Here is a 17068-nt window from a genome sequence, read left to right as displayed (position 1 = left end):
AATTCTAAGTTGTCTTCATAGTTTTGAGATTGTAAATGATCTAAACCAAAGCAGTTGCAATTTTGTTGTTGGTTTGGGTTTTGCAAAATATGCAACCACAAATAGATACAGAATGAGCAATTTTGTCCCAATCTACCTTCGTGTGCCTGTCAAAGGAGGAATTAGCACACGGAGACCGAATTCTCCCTCTCAACCTGTAAAGATGCTAAACAATCATTTTCTAAAACTCAGTCATCTAAACAAAACTAATCATCCAAACAAACGACATGACAATATTTAGCTTCTCAATTTCAAGAACCCAGTGGTGCTTAGACTACGGGTCAGTTCAGTTCTGGTTCAAGGGCTGTTGTATGCGCCTCGTCTTGGGAGTTTCCCGGGCAGGCCAGGGTTATTAGCATCGATCAGCAGCAGGTTGTAAAACCAAGTATACCAGGCAGGTCATTCAGACACCTAGGTTCCGGCCTTGGCACAGGCCTCAAAAAGGAAGTTATGTCATCTCACAGCCTACTTCTTCGGGTGGAAAGCCAGGGGGTTAAACGAAGTGATTTATCAAGTCCCTTCCTGAAATAACTGTATTTAATTTGGATGCAGTTCTAAGATCTTTATGCAGTTTGCTCTGCAACTTTTGTCTATTTCTTTAATAACAGCTTTAACACTTTTAATGACTATTTCCATCAGTTTCACCTATAACCACCTCTCAAACATCCAACATTCCATTAAGCTCATTCAGCCCACATTCTTTAAAAACATCAAGTAAAATAATGCCAATAAGGAACAAAATTTAAGGCATTTTTTTTTTTTATTTCAGCCAAGGAATGATGCATGCTACAGATTAATCTTTACTTTTCCCCACTTGGTTTTTCAAAGAATACCACCATTTCAACCCCCAATGAACATGGCACTTGTTTGTTTCTTCCCCTTCTAATTTATTCCAGATTTTCAAGTGTTTTCTTCAGTAATGACGCTTTCTCCTGCAGCTCAGGTCTGCTGTCTGTCTCCATAGTTGCTAAAGACTCAATCAGGAGCACTCTGCATTCAGATGTCAAACTTTCCCACTGTTTAGATTCTGAATGAAAAAGAATGAAGAAGAAAAAAGAATCCGTATAGAACAAGCAAGCAAAAAGACGGTAACTGTTCTTTCCATTTTCCCTCCATGTATGCTATCCCCAAAATAAATGCAAAGCAACCCTTTGATAACAGTTCAGTATATAATTATCATAGGCTCAATAGTTGTCTCAGAGCCTAATTACTGACAACCTGAGAGCATATGAGGGAGTTTTGTCTCCTGCCCCCAATATTGGTGGGACAAAGAGAATCTAGGGGTGCTGAAGTAAAGGGGGATGTAGGAAGTTTCAAGTCAAGGCACACAGTAACAAAAAAGCCATTTCGACAACAGAAAAGCCTCTTTATGAGATATGCTCAGTAAAAAAATCTTGTATATTTCATAACTGCAAAGTCATTTTCAACAGATGACACTTTATTACTCCTTTCTTTAAGGGAAGCATCATAGAACGATATGCATACTGAAAATTTTATAAATTCAAAGTATATCAGATCTTAAATCTTGTTTATGAGGTTCTGACACTTTCTAGTGATGTGGTTTCAAGCAAGTTATTTCACTATTTAACCTCATTTTCCTCATCTATTTATACATTTATACATATCTGGCAACCCGTAAGAATTCAGTGATACACTAAGTGCCTAGCTATTTTATTTTAACAAGGAAAAAAGGGATTATGAGATGTGTAGTGTTACTCAGCCTAAAAGGCCTATTTTATGGAGCCCTAAGAGAGGTGCTTTAATTGTTAAGCAAAGGTAGACAGAGAAGTAGAAATAAAATACACAAGGCTCTAGAGAAAACTGTTCCATCTTCCCCATTCTTAATCCATGGAGTTAAAATAATTAAAAAGAAGAGTAAGAAGAAAATTTAAAAAGAGGCCTTCTTTGGAAATCTAGTAACAGATACACCACTGGAAAAAATGCTAGCAGTTTTCTTTTATCATTGATATAACAGATCATTAGAAGAAATCTGCTTCCCAGAAAGAAGGTTTTAAAAAAGGTAAACAAGAAAAAAAAAAGGATTAAGAAAATTACTATCAAATTTGATGACTCAGGTAGACAATTGTTAACATGTTTTCCCAACTCCACCTTCCAGCATGTCATTCTGTTTATTACACATATACGGTGAGCTCTACTATGCCACTGTCAACCATATGCTGCAATTAACCAAGATTAAATCAGGATTCATGAGGGAAACAAAAACTTTACTATTTTGAGATACCCTAATATATCAAAAGTGTATAAAATAAGAGTACCAATTTAAACATTTAATAAAATTTAAAGGCTTTAGCTTTGTATAGTCCACTTGCATGTACATATATATTAACTTGTGCAGTCATGCACCAGATAACGTTTCAGTCAACAATAGACTCCATAAATGACGGTGGTCCCATAAGATTACTACCATACAGCCTACGTGTGTGGTAGCTACACCATCTAGGTTTGTGTGAGTACGCTATGATGTTCTCACAACGTTGAAATCACCGGACGCATTTTTCAGAATGCATCCCTGTCGTTAAGCAACGCATGACTATTTAAGAGTGTATGTTTATTAGAAACAAAAATAGAAAATAAAAGAATTCCTAAAAAATATGCCATAAAGTATCCTGGCTTTCTGGTCCTCCTGTCAGAACTATCAAGAACTCACCTTCAAGTTTTTTAAGCAGTAATTCTATCACAGATAAAGCTTCTGTTCTCACGGATGAGTAGGTCTTATTTTCTAAGAAGAAAATCATATAGTTCACATTATTTGTTTTATATGCCTTACAAACAGAACCGCCCAGATTAAGTTAGTGGTACTGAAAGAAAGATGTTCAGAAGTTATAAATTCAGGAAAAGATACACCTGTTCTTCAGTAAGCTTCCCTTTACTTATTATCAACAAATACTTGAAATGTACTACATGTCCATATTCTTTAAACAAAAAAAAAAAAAACGGTCAACCAAATACACCAATCACCACAACAAATGGCAATATTTAAAGGACCCATTTTAGAAGTGGGAACTCAAAAGACACTACCTCAAACACACAGTCATCTTCACATGATACCTAAGAATGACCTATGCATGACCTCCTCATTTTCCCAAAGATGATGACACAACCCAGGGTTAAGGCCAACTCAAGGACACCTGGCTGGGACCCTGCGAAGACTAGTCTCTTAGCTGCCAGTTCGTCATCCGAAAACATGCTACCTCCAAGAACTGCAACTAAAATATGCTCCACTGGTATCTACTCTAGACACAGCATCTAGTTCACAGTGAAGCTGTTTACTGGAAAAATTACCACACAACCAAACCCAAGGCAAGGAAGGTGCAAGATGAGCTTATAACATCCTGTTATGCTAAGTGCAGAAGTACTCAAAAGAATGATGTGACCTGTCAACAGGACACAGGAGTCAGACTAAGGGGACTTCCGCAGGCCAAATCTAGGACACTTTGAACAACAAATTAATTAAGCAAAATAATTATAAACCAATTGGGGAAAAGGGAATCCATGAATCAATATCGATAATAGATAAATAAAAAGAGAGGGAGATGGAGGGATCTTGCTCACGAGAGGATGCCAGCTGTCAAATGGTTACGGTGGAGGAAGCACTAGAGGTGGAAAACCATCTCAGTGAGAACTGCTCCAGGGACAAGCCATGAAAGCACGCCAAGTCTAAAGAAGACATTCTGAAGAAAAGCTGTATATCTGCATGGTCTTAAAGTGTCTTCTCCCAGGCTGCTAATCAGACACAGTTTTGAAGAAGAGTAGGTTATTTGAATGGTCTTAAAGTGTGTTCCCACAGGCTGCTTATTAGAAATAAGGGGTAAAAATTAGTAACTATAGGGGACAGCCCAGTGGTGTAGTGGCTAAGTTCACGTGCTCTGCTTCAGTGGCCCGGGGTTCACAGGTTCGGATCCTGGGCATGGACGTAGCACTGCTGGTCAAGCCACGCTGTGGCAGCATCCCACATAAAGCAGAGGAAGATTGGCACAGATGTTAGCTCAGGGCCAATCTTCCTCATACACAAAAAAGAAAAAATAGTAATTATACAGTAGAGCAAAGTGAGGAGTACCTTGATCAGGTAATCAATATTAACATCGCCAGTGAGGGCAGATGGACACTGTCTGCCTCTTGATGTGAGAGGACATAAGGTCACTTACGGAGTATCCCAAGTGGGAATGGATAACCTGGATCTTATCATGAGGAAACATCAGACAAACACCAAATGAGAAACATTCTAGTTAAAAAAAAAAACGGGGGGTGAGGGGGATTTTATTCAAAATTGTCAATGTCATATAAGACAAAGAAAGGCTGAGGAAGCGTTCCAGATTAAAGACTAAAAAGATATGACAACCAAATTCAATAAATGATCCTGGACTGGATTCTTTATAGAATTTTTTTTCCTTCCCTCCATTAAAGAACATTACTGAGTCCACTGAAAACCTAGAATATGAATGCTAAAAATTTGATTAAAAAATATTGATCAGTTTTCTACCTAAAGTTGGTAACTGTACTGTGGTTATGCAAAAGAATGCACACTGAAGAATTTAGGAGTAAAGGGGCATGATATAGGCAACATGCTTTCAAATGGTCAGGAAAAAATATGTACATATAGGTGCAAATGATAAAGTAAATGGAGCGAAATGTTAACAGGTGACTTTGGGCAAAGGAGACACAGGAGTGTCCCCTTATCTGTGGTTTCGGTTTCCGTGGTTTCAGTGACCCAAGGTCAACCATGGTCTGGAAATATTTTTTTTACTGGAAAATTCCAGAAATAAACGATACACAAGTTTTAAATTTCACACGGTTCTGAGTGGAGTGATGAAATCTCTCACCATCCTGCTCTGTCTCGCCAGGGACGTGAATCATCCCTTTGTCCAGCGATCCGAGCTGCATATGCTGCCTCCTGTTAGTCGCTTGGTAGCCGTGTGGGTTATCAGATGGACCATCACCGCACTGCAGTGCTTGTGGTTAAGTAACCCTTATTTTACTTCATAATGGCCCCAAAGTGCAAGAGTAATGAGGTTGACAATTCGAACACGCCAAAGAGAAGCCATAAAAAGCTTCCTTTAAGACAAAAGGTGAAAGTTCTAGACTTAATAAGAAAAAAAATCGTGTGCTGAGGTCGCTGAGATCTACGGTAACTTTTATTACCATATGTTGTTATAATTCTTCTATTTTATTATTAGTTATTGTTGTTAATCTCTTACTGTGCCTAATTTATGAATTAAACTTTATCATAGGTATGTATGTATAGGAAAAAACATGGCATATATAGCGTTCAGTATTAGCCACGGTTTCAGGGACCCACTGGGGTCTTGGAGCGTACCCCACAAACAAGGGGGGACTACTGTACAGGTATTATATGTACAGTAACATTACTGCAAGTTTTTGTAAGTTTGAAATTATTTCCAAAGAAAAGCTTAAAAAATTACTTATCACAAAGATGTTTCTCATCTAGGTGTTCAAATCCTAAATTACACAGTCTGGATTAACATATTCCCGTTTGGGGTACACACTGAGTATATTAAACAGGATGGTTCAGTAGTTGTTCCATACATTTAGTTCCAGCACAAGATAGGGAATACGTGAGGCTCTGCTCCTTGAGCTTTCAAATTAGGACTCCTGATCAACGTCAGTTTACCCCACTCACCTAAAGAATATGTGATTGATTTACAAGTTTCAAGGAGAATTTCAGCCAAAGCCTCAGCATCCGCATGTTCCTCTTCCAAAAGCATTAATCTGTACAAATCAGAAAGCAAGATACAAACGCTGGTTATTAAGAAACATTCTAAGGGGGCCGACCCCATGGCCTAATGGTTAAGTTTGCCACACTCCATTTCAGCAGCCCAGGTTCAGTTCCCAGGCGCAGACCTACACCACTCATTGGCAGCCATGATGTGGTGGCGACCCACATACAAAACAGAGGAAGACAGGCACAGATGTTATCAACAGTATTCCTCAAGAAAAATGAGCAAGATTGCCAACAGATGTTAGCTCAGGGCAAATCTTCCTCAGCAAAAAAGAAAAAGAAAAAGAAATAGAAAAGAAAGAAACATTCCAAAACCTTTCTGGCACAAACAATTTCTATCGGCATGTACCACTTTATTTATTTATTTATAGGAAGATTAGCCCTGAGCTAACTGCTTCCAATCCTCCTCTTTTTGCTAAGGAAGACTGGCCGTGAGCTAACATCCATAACCATCTTCCTCCACTTTATATGTGGGACGCCTACCATTGCATGGCTTGCCAAGCAGTGCCATGTCTGCACCCAGGATCCAAACTGGCGAACCCCGGGCTGCCGAAGCAGAACGTGCGAACTTAACCACTGCGCCACCTGGTGGACCCAGCATGTATCACTTTAGCTTTTAGTTTTAAAATTTAAAAGAATTCCATTGATTATATATAAAATGCTAAGGGGAGGGGAGCAAAATAAATGACTGAACATGAAGCAAATTACCCCTGAAAAAAGGCATTCATTGACTGTAGGACTCCTAGCTGCACTTTCCACGTGCTGAGTTTTAGCCGTTCACACATCAATTTGCACAGCTCTTGACGATAACAACCTGGAAAAAAAGAGAGAATGGGGCAGAGTGGGAAAGAGAGTGTGAAGGAGCAAAAGATAGAGGCAGTGATGGACAGAAGGACAGAGAAAGACAGGAACAGAGAGGATAGAGGGACAGTGAAAGAGAGGGTGGGAGGGAGAGAGGAAAAAATAAAACAACAAATGCCTTTAATTAAAGCCATGAAATTTCAAAAAAACTTCAGTGTGACATTGCACCCAATTCTCAAACCAATTTCCCTGATCAGAACACCTCCCCCACAAAGGGCCTATCTAACTGTTCATAAACGTTTATTTTCAAGGCAATATCCTTTTCCGAGGAACTGACACAGAATCTTAACCACATTCCCTTTTCCCCATAAAACACCCTGAATGGCAGCCAAGGAAAGCAGAACTCCGGAGGTGGGAGCTCCTCTCCGGAGCCTCACAAGCTTCTGCATGTCACAGGCTCACCAAGAGTCAACAGTGCTTTATCCCAGGCCTGTTCCGCCAACGGTGCTTGTTGATATAATTATATAATTAATATTATGCTAACATTATACTCCTGATGAAACGAGTATAGAACTCAACGGTTATTTTTTAAAACGTTGCACAATTTAGCGTGGTTCACAAATGTAAAAATGGACGGGGGTAAAAATCTGGAATTCTGCACCTGAATTGCTTCATGAGAGATTGTAATTCCTTTCTCCACTATAAAGAAACAAAAACCAGAAATTGTAGATGATACATTGTAAGTAAGATATATATGAGAAGCCAATGTGGGACAGTTAAATTGTCAAAGGCCGTCCCCTCAGGAACGGGCAAATCAGTGTACATTTCTATGCCTTATGCTAAAACAAACTGCTAAATAAACTGGTTTGTGTATGTATCATCTTTTTTATATAATTCCCTCCTTTAACTTTCTCTACCTATCAAGCAAAAGTTAGTAGCCCTAATGGTGTCCAGCAAGTGGACTTCCACTGCAGTCCATAACATAACACCAAGAAATAAGACCACTTACAAATCTGTGTCTTTTGGAAAATGCTTCCTATACACAGCAAATATACTTTTTCAAGTTCACACAAAGGATGGCAAGGCTCACAGACTTAAGTCTGATTTCAGACATACCCAATCACAAATAATCAACAACACTTTTTAGAACATTCAAGAATATTACAATGTTCAGTGGGATGCCCTGCAGAAACCAACACAAGCAGACAAGAGCAGCATCGTCCCAAGTTGAAGACTCTGTCAAAGGGTCCTAACTAATACAATCTAATCCAACAATAAAGGTTTGCTGTTCGTTTATTTACTTAATCCTTTGAAATACATGCCCAATTCTAAAAATCTCTCAAAAAGTTACCAGTTTCTCAGCGAAAAAGAGATTTCGCTTGCTTACTGAAGATTTGATAACAAGGCCATTAATTCAAGATGGAGACCCCACTAATAAATTCTGTGGATTCCTCAAAATAGAGCATCATAAAGAAAACTAACAATTCTTTTCATAAGCAGACTACCTACATAAAATGTATCATGGCTGCTCTGGGCTGAATGGTGTCCCCAGATTCATATGCTGAAGTCCTAACTCCGAGAACCTCAAATGTGACTGTGCAGAGAGATCAAGTTTTGTTTTTTGTTTTCTTTTTTAAGATTTTATTTTTTTCCTTTTTCTCCCAAAGCCACACCCCCCCCCACCCCGGTATATAGTTGTATATTCTAGTTGTGGGTCCTTCTAGTTGTGGCATGTGGGATGCTGCCTCAGCATGGCCTGATGAGCAATGCCACGTCCGCTTCCAGGACTCAAACCAGCAAAACCCTGGGCCACCGAAGCGGAGCGCACAAACTTAACCACTCGGCCACGGGGCCAGCCCTGAGACCAAGTTTTTAAAGAGGTCATTAGGGTGGGCCCTAATCCAATATGACTGCTGTCCTTATAAAAAGGGATTAGGACAAGGATGGCCATTTACAAGCCAAGGAGAGAGGTCTCAGAAGAAACCAACACTGCTGACACCTTGATCTCAGACTTCTAGCCTCCAGAATTGTAAGAAAATAAATTTCTGTGGTGTAAGCCCCCTAGTCTGTGGCCCTTCATTATAGCAGTCCCGGCAGATTCAGACAATAGTCAATGAGGTTATTTGCTGATGCAGGAGTACAATTTATACTGGATAATTCTACTAATCGGTCAGGCTCTACAAGAACCTTCAAACCCAGGTTCTCGTGCTTACGTTGGGTCTCTGCATTTCGGGGCCAGGCTTTGCCCAGGCTCTCGAAGGCGCCCAACAGAGATTCCAGCTGCAGCTCCTTTTCCTTCTCATTCTCATCTTCATTCTTGGTTGTCCGGACTCCAGTGCTTTCAGGTGAGTTCTAGGACATGTCAAAGAAAAAGAAAGCAAAACCCAATTTCTTCTTTAAAGTTACCAGTATACTGTTAAAACAATCAGGGTACCAGAGTAAAAGATGTTAACCAAAAATTAAAAGCTAAATTCTCTACCATGAATTTTCCTATTTGTAAAAAGAGTTTGCAACTGAAATATTACACCTCTCTAATAAATTTGAGAAATCCATTAAAGGAATCTGTAAGCAAAAGTGAAAAAAATATCATATTTGTAGTACTATAAGCACAACATAAAAAGACTTGTATTAGAATCATGGAATTAAAGATGGAAGAACTCGGTAATGATCTAAACCCAAACTCTTTCGTTTTTTCCCTTCTTCTCCCAAAGCCCCCCAGTACACAGGTGTATATTCTAGTTGTGAGTGCCTCTGGTTGTGGCATGTGGGATGCCAACTCAGCATGGCCTGATGAGCAGTGCCATGTCTGTGCCCGGGATCCAAACCGGCGAAACCCTGGGCCGCCGAAGCAGAGTGTGCAAACTTAACCACTTGGCCAAGGCGCCGGCCCCCAAACTCTTTCTTAATAAGATAGGGAAACAGGCCAAGAAGTGACTTGTCCACCTAGCCAGTGATACAATCAATTTAAAATAGAAATCTCCCAAATCCATACACTATGTATATAACAGAAATTATGCAAACAGCTTTTTACTGAAAGAAAACAACTGCAAATTAGCAGCAACACAAGAAATAAAAACACTTTTTAAAATATTTCGTGTTTTGCAAAAAAATAAATAGGTAAACCGTACCATTCTTTCTTTGAACCAGTGCCCAATCTTTAAAAATGAGTACTTCATTTTCTAAAAGACACCAGTCTTTTTGATCAAAGTCCTCCAATATACAGCAGAGGCAATCAACAGAGACACACTGAGCTCCCTGTCTTCACTCTAGGATGACTGGGGTGGATTCTGCTCATGCTTGCAAAGCAAAGCTTACTGTAACTATGACAGAGAGCATTCATCCACAGCAACATCTACTCTTAGAAGTCATGGCTCCTGTGGCCTTGAGTTTCCCAGCTTACAGGTCAAAACCCTTGCAATAAACTCATCTTTCTGATTGGTTTAAAAAAAAACAAAAAACAAAAGCACATCTGCTCTCCCCTTCTCCCACTGAGCAAACGGATGCCTAGAAAGAAGACTACCTTTCCTAGCATCGTCACAGCCAGGTGTGGCTATCCGGCTAAGTACAGCTAATGGGACAGAAGTGAAAGTGTTATGCAGCAATTTCTAGGAATTCTCCTTAAGAGAGAACTGACATGCCTACTTTGATCCTTCATCCCTTCTTCGTCTCCTTTGCCATCGCCTGTCTGGAATACAGACACACCGTGGACCATGAGGACAATAGCGACACCCTAGGGATGACAGAGCTGGGCGCTGTAAAGAGCCAGAATCCCTAAACCAATATGTGAGAAACAAACATCTATCTTATTTGAGGCCACGCTATTTGGGGATTTTCTGCTATTGGCAGCTACACTAATCCTAATAAAATATGCAAACAGGACACAAAAAAATCTTTTCTTTCCTTTTTTCCCTAATTTTCTTAGGTATAAACCGGGCCTGACAGGATATAGGTGGTCATTACCTTCTTGATGAGAGGTATGACAATGTCAGAAAACTCCTGGAATCTGTCCTCTTTGGTGGCCTTCAAGACATCCCCTGCACAGCTGATTGCTACAATCTTGTACTTGAGATTCTCCTTGCCACACTCCTTCAGAACAGCCTGGAGAATTTCATTAGTGCTGGGTTGACTGGGCACAGGCTTCTCCAGCTCGGCACTACAGGATCCATACAAGAGTACCAGAAAAGTTAATAAAAGGCCACAGCTTTCAGGTCCAGTTTAAGAAATGGCATCTTCATTGAAAGAATATTTACCTGCAGGCTGTCACCACACAGGCAATGGCTTTCAACAGTTCTTCCTAAAGGGTTGAAAGACGAGGGAATGCTATTAAGCACACCATGTGTCACTTACATTCTCTGTACTATGACTACAATTACCTCAGGAATATTTAATAACCATGACAACAAAAATTAATCTTTAATGCACTTTAATCTTACCTTTAATGCACTTTACTGTTTAACGAGCACATTTACAGAGTTTTACTCGAACCAGGGAAGCAAGATAACTGCCTTCATCTCCATTTCATAAAGCCTAGAGAACTCCCCTGCTCAAGGTCACACAGGCAGAAGTGTCACGCACGGGTTTAGAGCCGTGTCTGACTTCTGGTCCAGTACTTTGTCTACAGGATGGTGCTGGCCACTATCGGATTTTTACAACATCAAGCAGATTGTTCTCGGTTGCCATAGTCTCCTGCTCCCCACTGAGTGTTCACTGTAAGTATCCTACTATCACCCTTGTATATAAAACGACTGTTACTCCTTCACAGGCCCCAGAGGGGCATCCCAGCTCCAGGTTTAGACGCAGCTTGCCTCGCTACTCAATTTCACGTATGCACGGTCCTGATCCATTCATGAGGTCAGCACTCACAAAACGGTGACCACTTGGTTTAAGACTTATCTTGGAAAGCCGAACATGACAAACAAAAATCAATCTCCAACATTATGTGCAGTATTCAAGGACATGTGGGTTACACGTTGATGAAATGTCACACTTAATCAGACAAAGTTTACCCAAAGCTTCCTATTAGCTAGGAAATCATGAAAACAATCCATTGACGTCCCACAAAACTAGATTCTAATTTTTATAGAAAATGAAAGAGGAAGTCATAATCCTTTAAGGATACCTTCGGTTTAACTGGGCATGAAGGGTTCCTTTACCTTTCCTGCCCACGTTCTTCCAGCCAGGCCTTGCAGTAACGCGCTCAGGATCATTCCCAGGTATGGAGGTACTAGGGAGCTGGTTTGTTTTGCAATTGATGCCATGGCGATTGCACCCTGGGCTTTCATTTTCCAGGACTGAGACTGTAAAGCCTTCTGGGAAATGGTAATCAACTCCTGCAGGTATAACCGAATGCCACCAAAGGAACCTAGGTTATGAAAAGCAAAATTAAAGCAACTTTTACGTGACACAAAAAAATTAATTAACTGATTCTTCTTTTCTAAGTCTGGAAAAAAAGCCAGTGACCATCCATCTAAAGCAGTGATTCTCAATGGTTCCATCACACCACTCTCTGAAAGGGAGAGAAACTGGGTGGTGTCGTGATGTATCTTTACAACAGCAGGACTTCATGAACTTGGATATGTCCACAGGAGGGCGTCATGCAAATGGTCGTCATCCATTAATACGTGTCAAGGGGAAAAACAGTTGGGAAGCACTACTCTAAAAGGATACTCTAAGGCAACATACGATCACTATTCACTCTCAACTAAAATAAATAAAGCTCTACTTTGCTGGGGCAAAGTTTCTATTCTCCAACAGGGGTAGCAATGAGGGAGGAAAGAGAAGGGCTCTGAGTGCCAACCTTGAGAACTCAGCCACTTGGACAGGCTTCAAACTACATGGGACACATGCTGTTAAGGTCCTGGGAAAATAACTAAAGGAGTTTATGAATACAGAATACGAGTAAAAACTTCCAGCTGTGGTTCTTAAGAAACAGGCTTAATTCATAGGCAGTACTGACTAACCAGGTACATTTTCCTGCCACACTTCAGTCCATAAGTTACATTCTTCTGATTTCTCCTCATCAGCGATTTCATGCATGCCTAGAAATGCCAAAGGCAGAACCTCCTTGGCGTGGTTCTTCAACACGTCAGGGCTGTATCGTCCAATAGCGTGAATAGTCAAAGCACAAGAGGTCTTGTAGATGGGTTCTAAAGAGAAGCAGGAAAAAACCATAATCTTTATGGCACTTACTGTTTTTCAGGATAACCGTTCTAAACAGACTACTATTCAACTTTCCCCACAGCAAAACAAATCAGTAAAAGCAATTAGAAATGTTCCTCCCAAAGCACATAAAATCACAGAGGGTAAGACCTGGTTTGTATCGTTTTATTAGGCTGCTAAAATCTAAATTAAAAATAACATAAAGTAGGAAAAGAAAGGCACCTTCTTTCTCCATATACCAGCCGTTGAGCTTCTGCAGGAGTTTCTCAGTGCTGCTATCCCGTGAGGTCTGAAAAAGAAACAATCCTAGTCCTTTCTCACAATTATCAAAGTATAATTACTTAACTCAAGAAGAAATTCAACTCACCCGAACTAAATGGCCCATGGCAAATGCACAGGATTTCTGAATTACACTGTTTCGATCTGTCAGGCCACTAAGCAAAGCACTCATAAGTTTACCTATCAGAAATAGAGAAAAATCTATATTTGGATGACCAATTTTCTGCTCTGTTCCCAGGACCAAAACAAACTTAACCCTGTAATTTACACCTGATTTATTCCATGGTAGTTTAGAATCCTTCTATGTTACAATTATAGTATAAATTTGCTTCCTTTTGCCTGATATAAAATTAAAAATTAATCTACATCTAGAATATGGTGGCAAATGGTGCAAAAATGAGAGCCAGGTACATAAAATTCATAGGCTCCGTCTATGAGCCAATCTAAGAAGAGAAAAATGCTGCTGTGAAATTAGCTATAAATGGTAAACGAATCCTACAGAATGACAGATACTCTCACCTCCTGATACCACTCAGAAATAATCACTTATAAAACAGTGAAAACTTGCTAAACTTGATCATCCTGTACCTCTTGCAAACAAAGAAATAAAGGCAGAGGGGGACGTATGAGGGGAGGAAGAGTGTACAGTCTCACAAGCATGTCTGAAAGAAAATTATTTTTCCTTTTAAACTTTGTCACACAAGACATGGCCATACAAAAATATCACCACACGTGGTTTTGACAAACTCACCTGAGTAAGGTGTTAGGTCCTGGGGACACTGAGTAGTTAATGACACAATGACACTGGCACAGCCTCCCTACAGGGTTACAAAAGCAAACGTCTAAATTTGATGTAGCAAACCCTTTGTTTTAGCAAAGATTCAAAGATAAGAAACACATGAAGTCTAACAGCTCCTCCAAGAATCAATCTAGAAATAGGAAAATGCTCATTTTAAATTAGCAAGGCAGAGATGTTTTCAAGACCTCCCGAGGAAGATGGGTGCTCTCACACACTGCAAATAGGAAAGAAAATGGGCTCAGTCGTCCAGGAGGGCAACATGTGTCATCTTGTCCATCCTTGTTCTAACATTTCCAGTTCTAGAAACGGAACCAAAGGAGACAGCGCCAGACGTGTCCAGAGACATTCATCACAGCGCTTTGTTTAATATCAAAAAAGCTGAAGCAAATCAGATGCCCCTTGATGGATTAAAATAAATGATGTCACAGTCACACAACAGAGTATCAGATGGCCTTTAAAGAGGACAATGCAGAAAAGAGACTGGAAGGAAACACTTTGAGATATTAACGGCAATTATGGGTGATAAACTTACAGACATTTTTTAACTTTCTCCTGATCTAGAAATGCTAAAATTTAAAAGGACAAACATGTTAATTCTGTCAGGAGAAAAATGTGAGTTGTTTCTTTTTAAAGTGTGGGGGGCAGGGTCTGATCTTTGAAAGATCCTGGAGAGGAAGACATTTTCCTGTCCAAACACCTGCCGACCCCTCTGTGAAAAATGCTAATCACCCCCTAAACCAACGCTGCCTTGATAACTGGATGAGTATTTCCATTAATAACTGAGAACGAATGAGGACCCAGAGGGCATGTACACGGCAACCAGGTGACAGAAATGATTCCACTAAAAAAGTGACATTATGTGTACTGAAGAAGTCACATATTCTATATTCTGAACAAGTTACAGGTTTTAAGTTATTAGTGCAACCATAAAAACAAAATGGTCAATGTAAAATAATATTAGGCTTTATGGGAAAAATATGAATTTCAAACACCATGACTGTTATATTTTTGAGGCCTGAACTAAGGAAGATGCAAATTCCTCTCATGAAGAATATACTTACCTTAGTTCCAAGACCTACGCCACTTCTGATCAGTTCGCATAATCTAGGAACTAGCTCACCCAGCACCGACACATCAAGATATTGCAGGCACTTTTGGAAGAGAATAAATATAAAGTCAACCTTAGCAAATAATTAAGTCTTAATTGACTCAATTCCACATCTTCAATTAAAAACTGCCCATGTCAAAAAAAATTTTTTTTTAAAACTACCCATGTCAAATATGCACCCACCACTGGATTTGACATGAAGTTGAAAAACTGATGGCTTGATTTTGCTCTGATTTTAATGTTAAAACCACCATTGTACTACAAACAGAAAAACCATTCATCAGTGGTTCAACATTAAAAAAAAAAAAAAAATGAAAAAACCTACTAAAGGAAAAAAATAATTACCCCAGAAGAAAGGATCTCTCTGGACCTACTTCCTCTTTATCAATCCACATTTAGTGTAAAAGACCTAGATTAACATTGACCTTCTTCAATGGGCCTGCCCTATGAAACCATTTTATTAAAGTTGACTTCTTAGCTGAATTTGCTGCATTAAACTTTTGAAAATGCAGTGACATATATCCTATTATTAATAAGCATATCTATAAGGTGTTTGCTAACTATTCCTATTTCTTTAAGCTTTCTCTTTCCTCCCCAATAGTAATGGTAATAGTCCTCCAGTAAGCACTAAAAAATATCTACTTGTCTTGTCCAGCCTTGTGAGCTGCATAGCAAAACAATGCTCACTCGCTCACAAGCCCTCAGTGAACCACTCCAGGCCACAGCAGTCGGCGTTAGTGACTTTAGTCACTCCTACTCCAAGACGCCGGGAACGTTAGGACTTAGAACCTCGGTGCTGAGCAGCTCTTTTCTGCAAATCCCTTCCTATGACTGAAACAACATATCAAGTTGCTCAATTCTCTTTCCCTGCCTTTTATGCTGCCTACTTCATTAAATACCTCCAGCTGACACCCTCCCGGGTCCTCCCAAAGACAATGCTCAGGGAGAGACAACTATCTGAAGCTTTCTAAATAGTCAAGCCAAACAGATCCAGATATAGACTTACACAGAGAGCTTTTAATATATTGTTCTCCTGTGTAACACAAATCTGGACTGATGGATTGTAATATTTGGAAGTATTATTTATTCCATTAAGTAATATAGAAAAAAAAAAGAAAAACTGTACTAAGAAAAAACTGGAGCCACAATAGCTCCTTGACTCATCCCTTAAATCTCTACTTCATTTAACGTAGCCTGAAGACTTGGAACTCGGAGGTAAGCAAACAAACTTTCCCGTCACGAGGCACTGACCATGTTGATTGTTTCCATCATGGGAGAGGATTTGGCAGCACTGAGTCGAGCACTATCCATCGCAGCCTGAGAACACAAATTCAAGTCACTCAGCAAATTCGATTAATTAGGAAGAAGCCCCCACACTCTCCGAAAGGGCTTTGCTTCCAAACAGAGGACATTTAAAAAAATAATATAAAGATATGACAAAGTCAAACATAAGTCTAACTCTAACTTCTTCTGATCTACACTCAACAATTTACCTGTAAGGGCAGCATCCAGTGCAGTAAGAAAGTTAGGTAACAGTTAGAAACTAATGGCACTTAGTAATTAACATACTATGGCTCTGAGCAAGTCATCCAGCCTTCCTGAGCCTCAGGTCCTCCATCCACTACATAAAGCAACAGACTAAATAAAGTTCTATCTCAGATTTTAAAAAACTGTGTCTAAGCAATAAAAAATTTTATACATTTAATGTTTTAACTTTGTAAAGGGCCTTCATATCTACAGTGGTATTTCAGTCTAACAACTACCGTGTAGGAGAAGCTAACATATCCAGACATAACAAATGAGAAGAGAAAGGCGCACAGAGCGACTTGCCTAGGGCTGCAAACTGTGGACTAGAGTTTATGTTTCCTGATTCTCGGCGCCTAGTAAGTGTGCCGTGGGAACCTAGGACGCGGCAAGTCTACTGCTCAGCAAGGAAAGAACGATGGATGGAGGAGCAACAGCAACATTAGAGGCAAAGGGAAAAGAGTTAAGTTACTAGCTTAGGCAAGCTAAAAATCAAACAGTGAACTGAGAGCAATGGTTTACAATCTCTGTGACAGACGTTTAATAGTCCTAATAAACAGAGACAAATGTAAAAACATCAACAAGCACAAAAATAGGCATG

General features: G+C 39.8%; 1 protein-coding gene across 7 annotated transcripts in view; it reads right to left on the bottom strand.

Annotated features, from left to right (window-relative positions):
• Positions 1-780: 780 nt before the first annotated feature.
• The window catches only part of ECPAS (Ecm29 proteasome adaptor and scaffold), a 95481-nt gene continuing 79193 nt past the window's right edge, over positions 781-17068 (bottom strand). For all 7 annotated transcript variants that reach the window (XM_070519008.1, XM_070519004.1, XM_070519007.1 and 4 more), the window contains 14 exons: positions 16195-16260; positions 14897-14986; positions 13788-13854; positions 13125-13216; positions 12980-13046; positions 12559-12744; positions 11752-11960; positions 10849-10892; positions 10559-10751; positions 8812-8950; positions 6506-6611; positions 5699-5787; positions 2708-2779; positions 781-1066 (listed from right to left, as the gene is read on the bottom strand). In XM_070519008.1, the coding sequence (XP_070375109.1) occupies positions 927-1066; positions 2708-2779; positions 5699-5787; positions 6506-6611; positions 8812-8950; positions 10559-10751; positions 10849-10892; positions 11752-11960; positions 12559-12744; positions 12980-13046; positions 13125-13216; positions 13788-13854; positions 14897-14986; positions 16195-16260 (1560 nt within the window). In that variant the 3' untranslated portion in view covers positions 781-926. The remainder of the gene's footprint in view (positions 1067-2707; positions 2780-5698; positions 5788-6505; positions 6612-8811; positions 8951-10558; positions 10752-10848; positions 10893-11751; positions 11961-12558; positions 12745-12979; positions 13047-13124; positions 13217-13787; positions 13855-14896; positions 14987-16194; positions 16261-17068) is intronic.

This window comes from Equus asinus, chromosome 10 (genome assembly GCF_041296235.1).
Source record: "Equus asinus isolate D_3611 breed Donkey chromosome 10, EquAss-T2T_v2, whole genome shotgun sequence".
NCBI classification, from domain to species: domain Eukaryota; kingdom Metazoa; phylum Chordata; class Mammalia; order Perissodactyla; family Equidae; genus Equus; species Equus asinus.
This window is presented reverse-complemented; position numbering and strand designations above follow the sequence as displayed.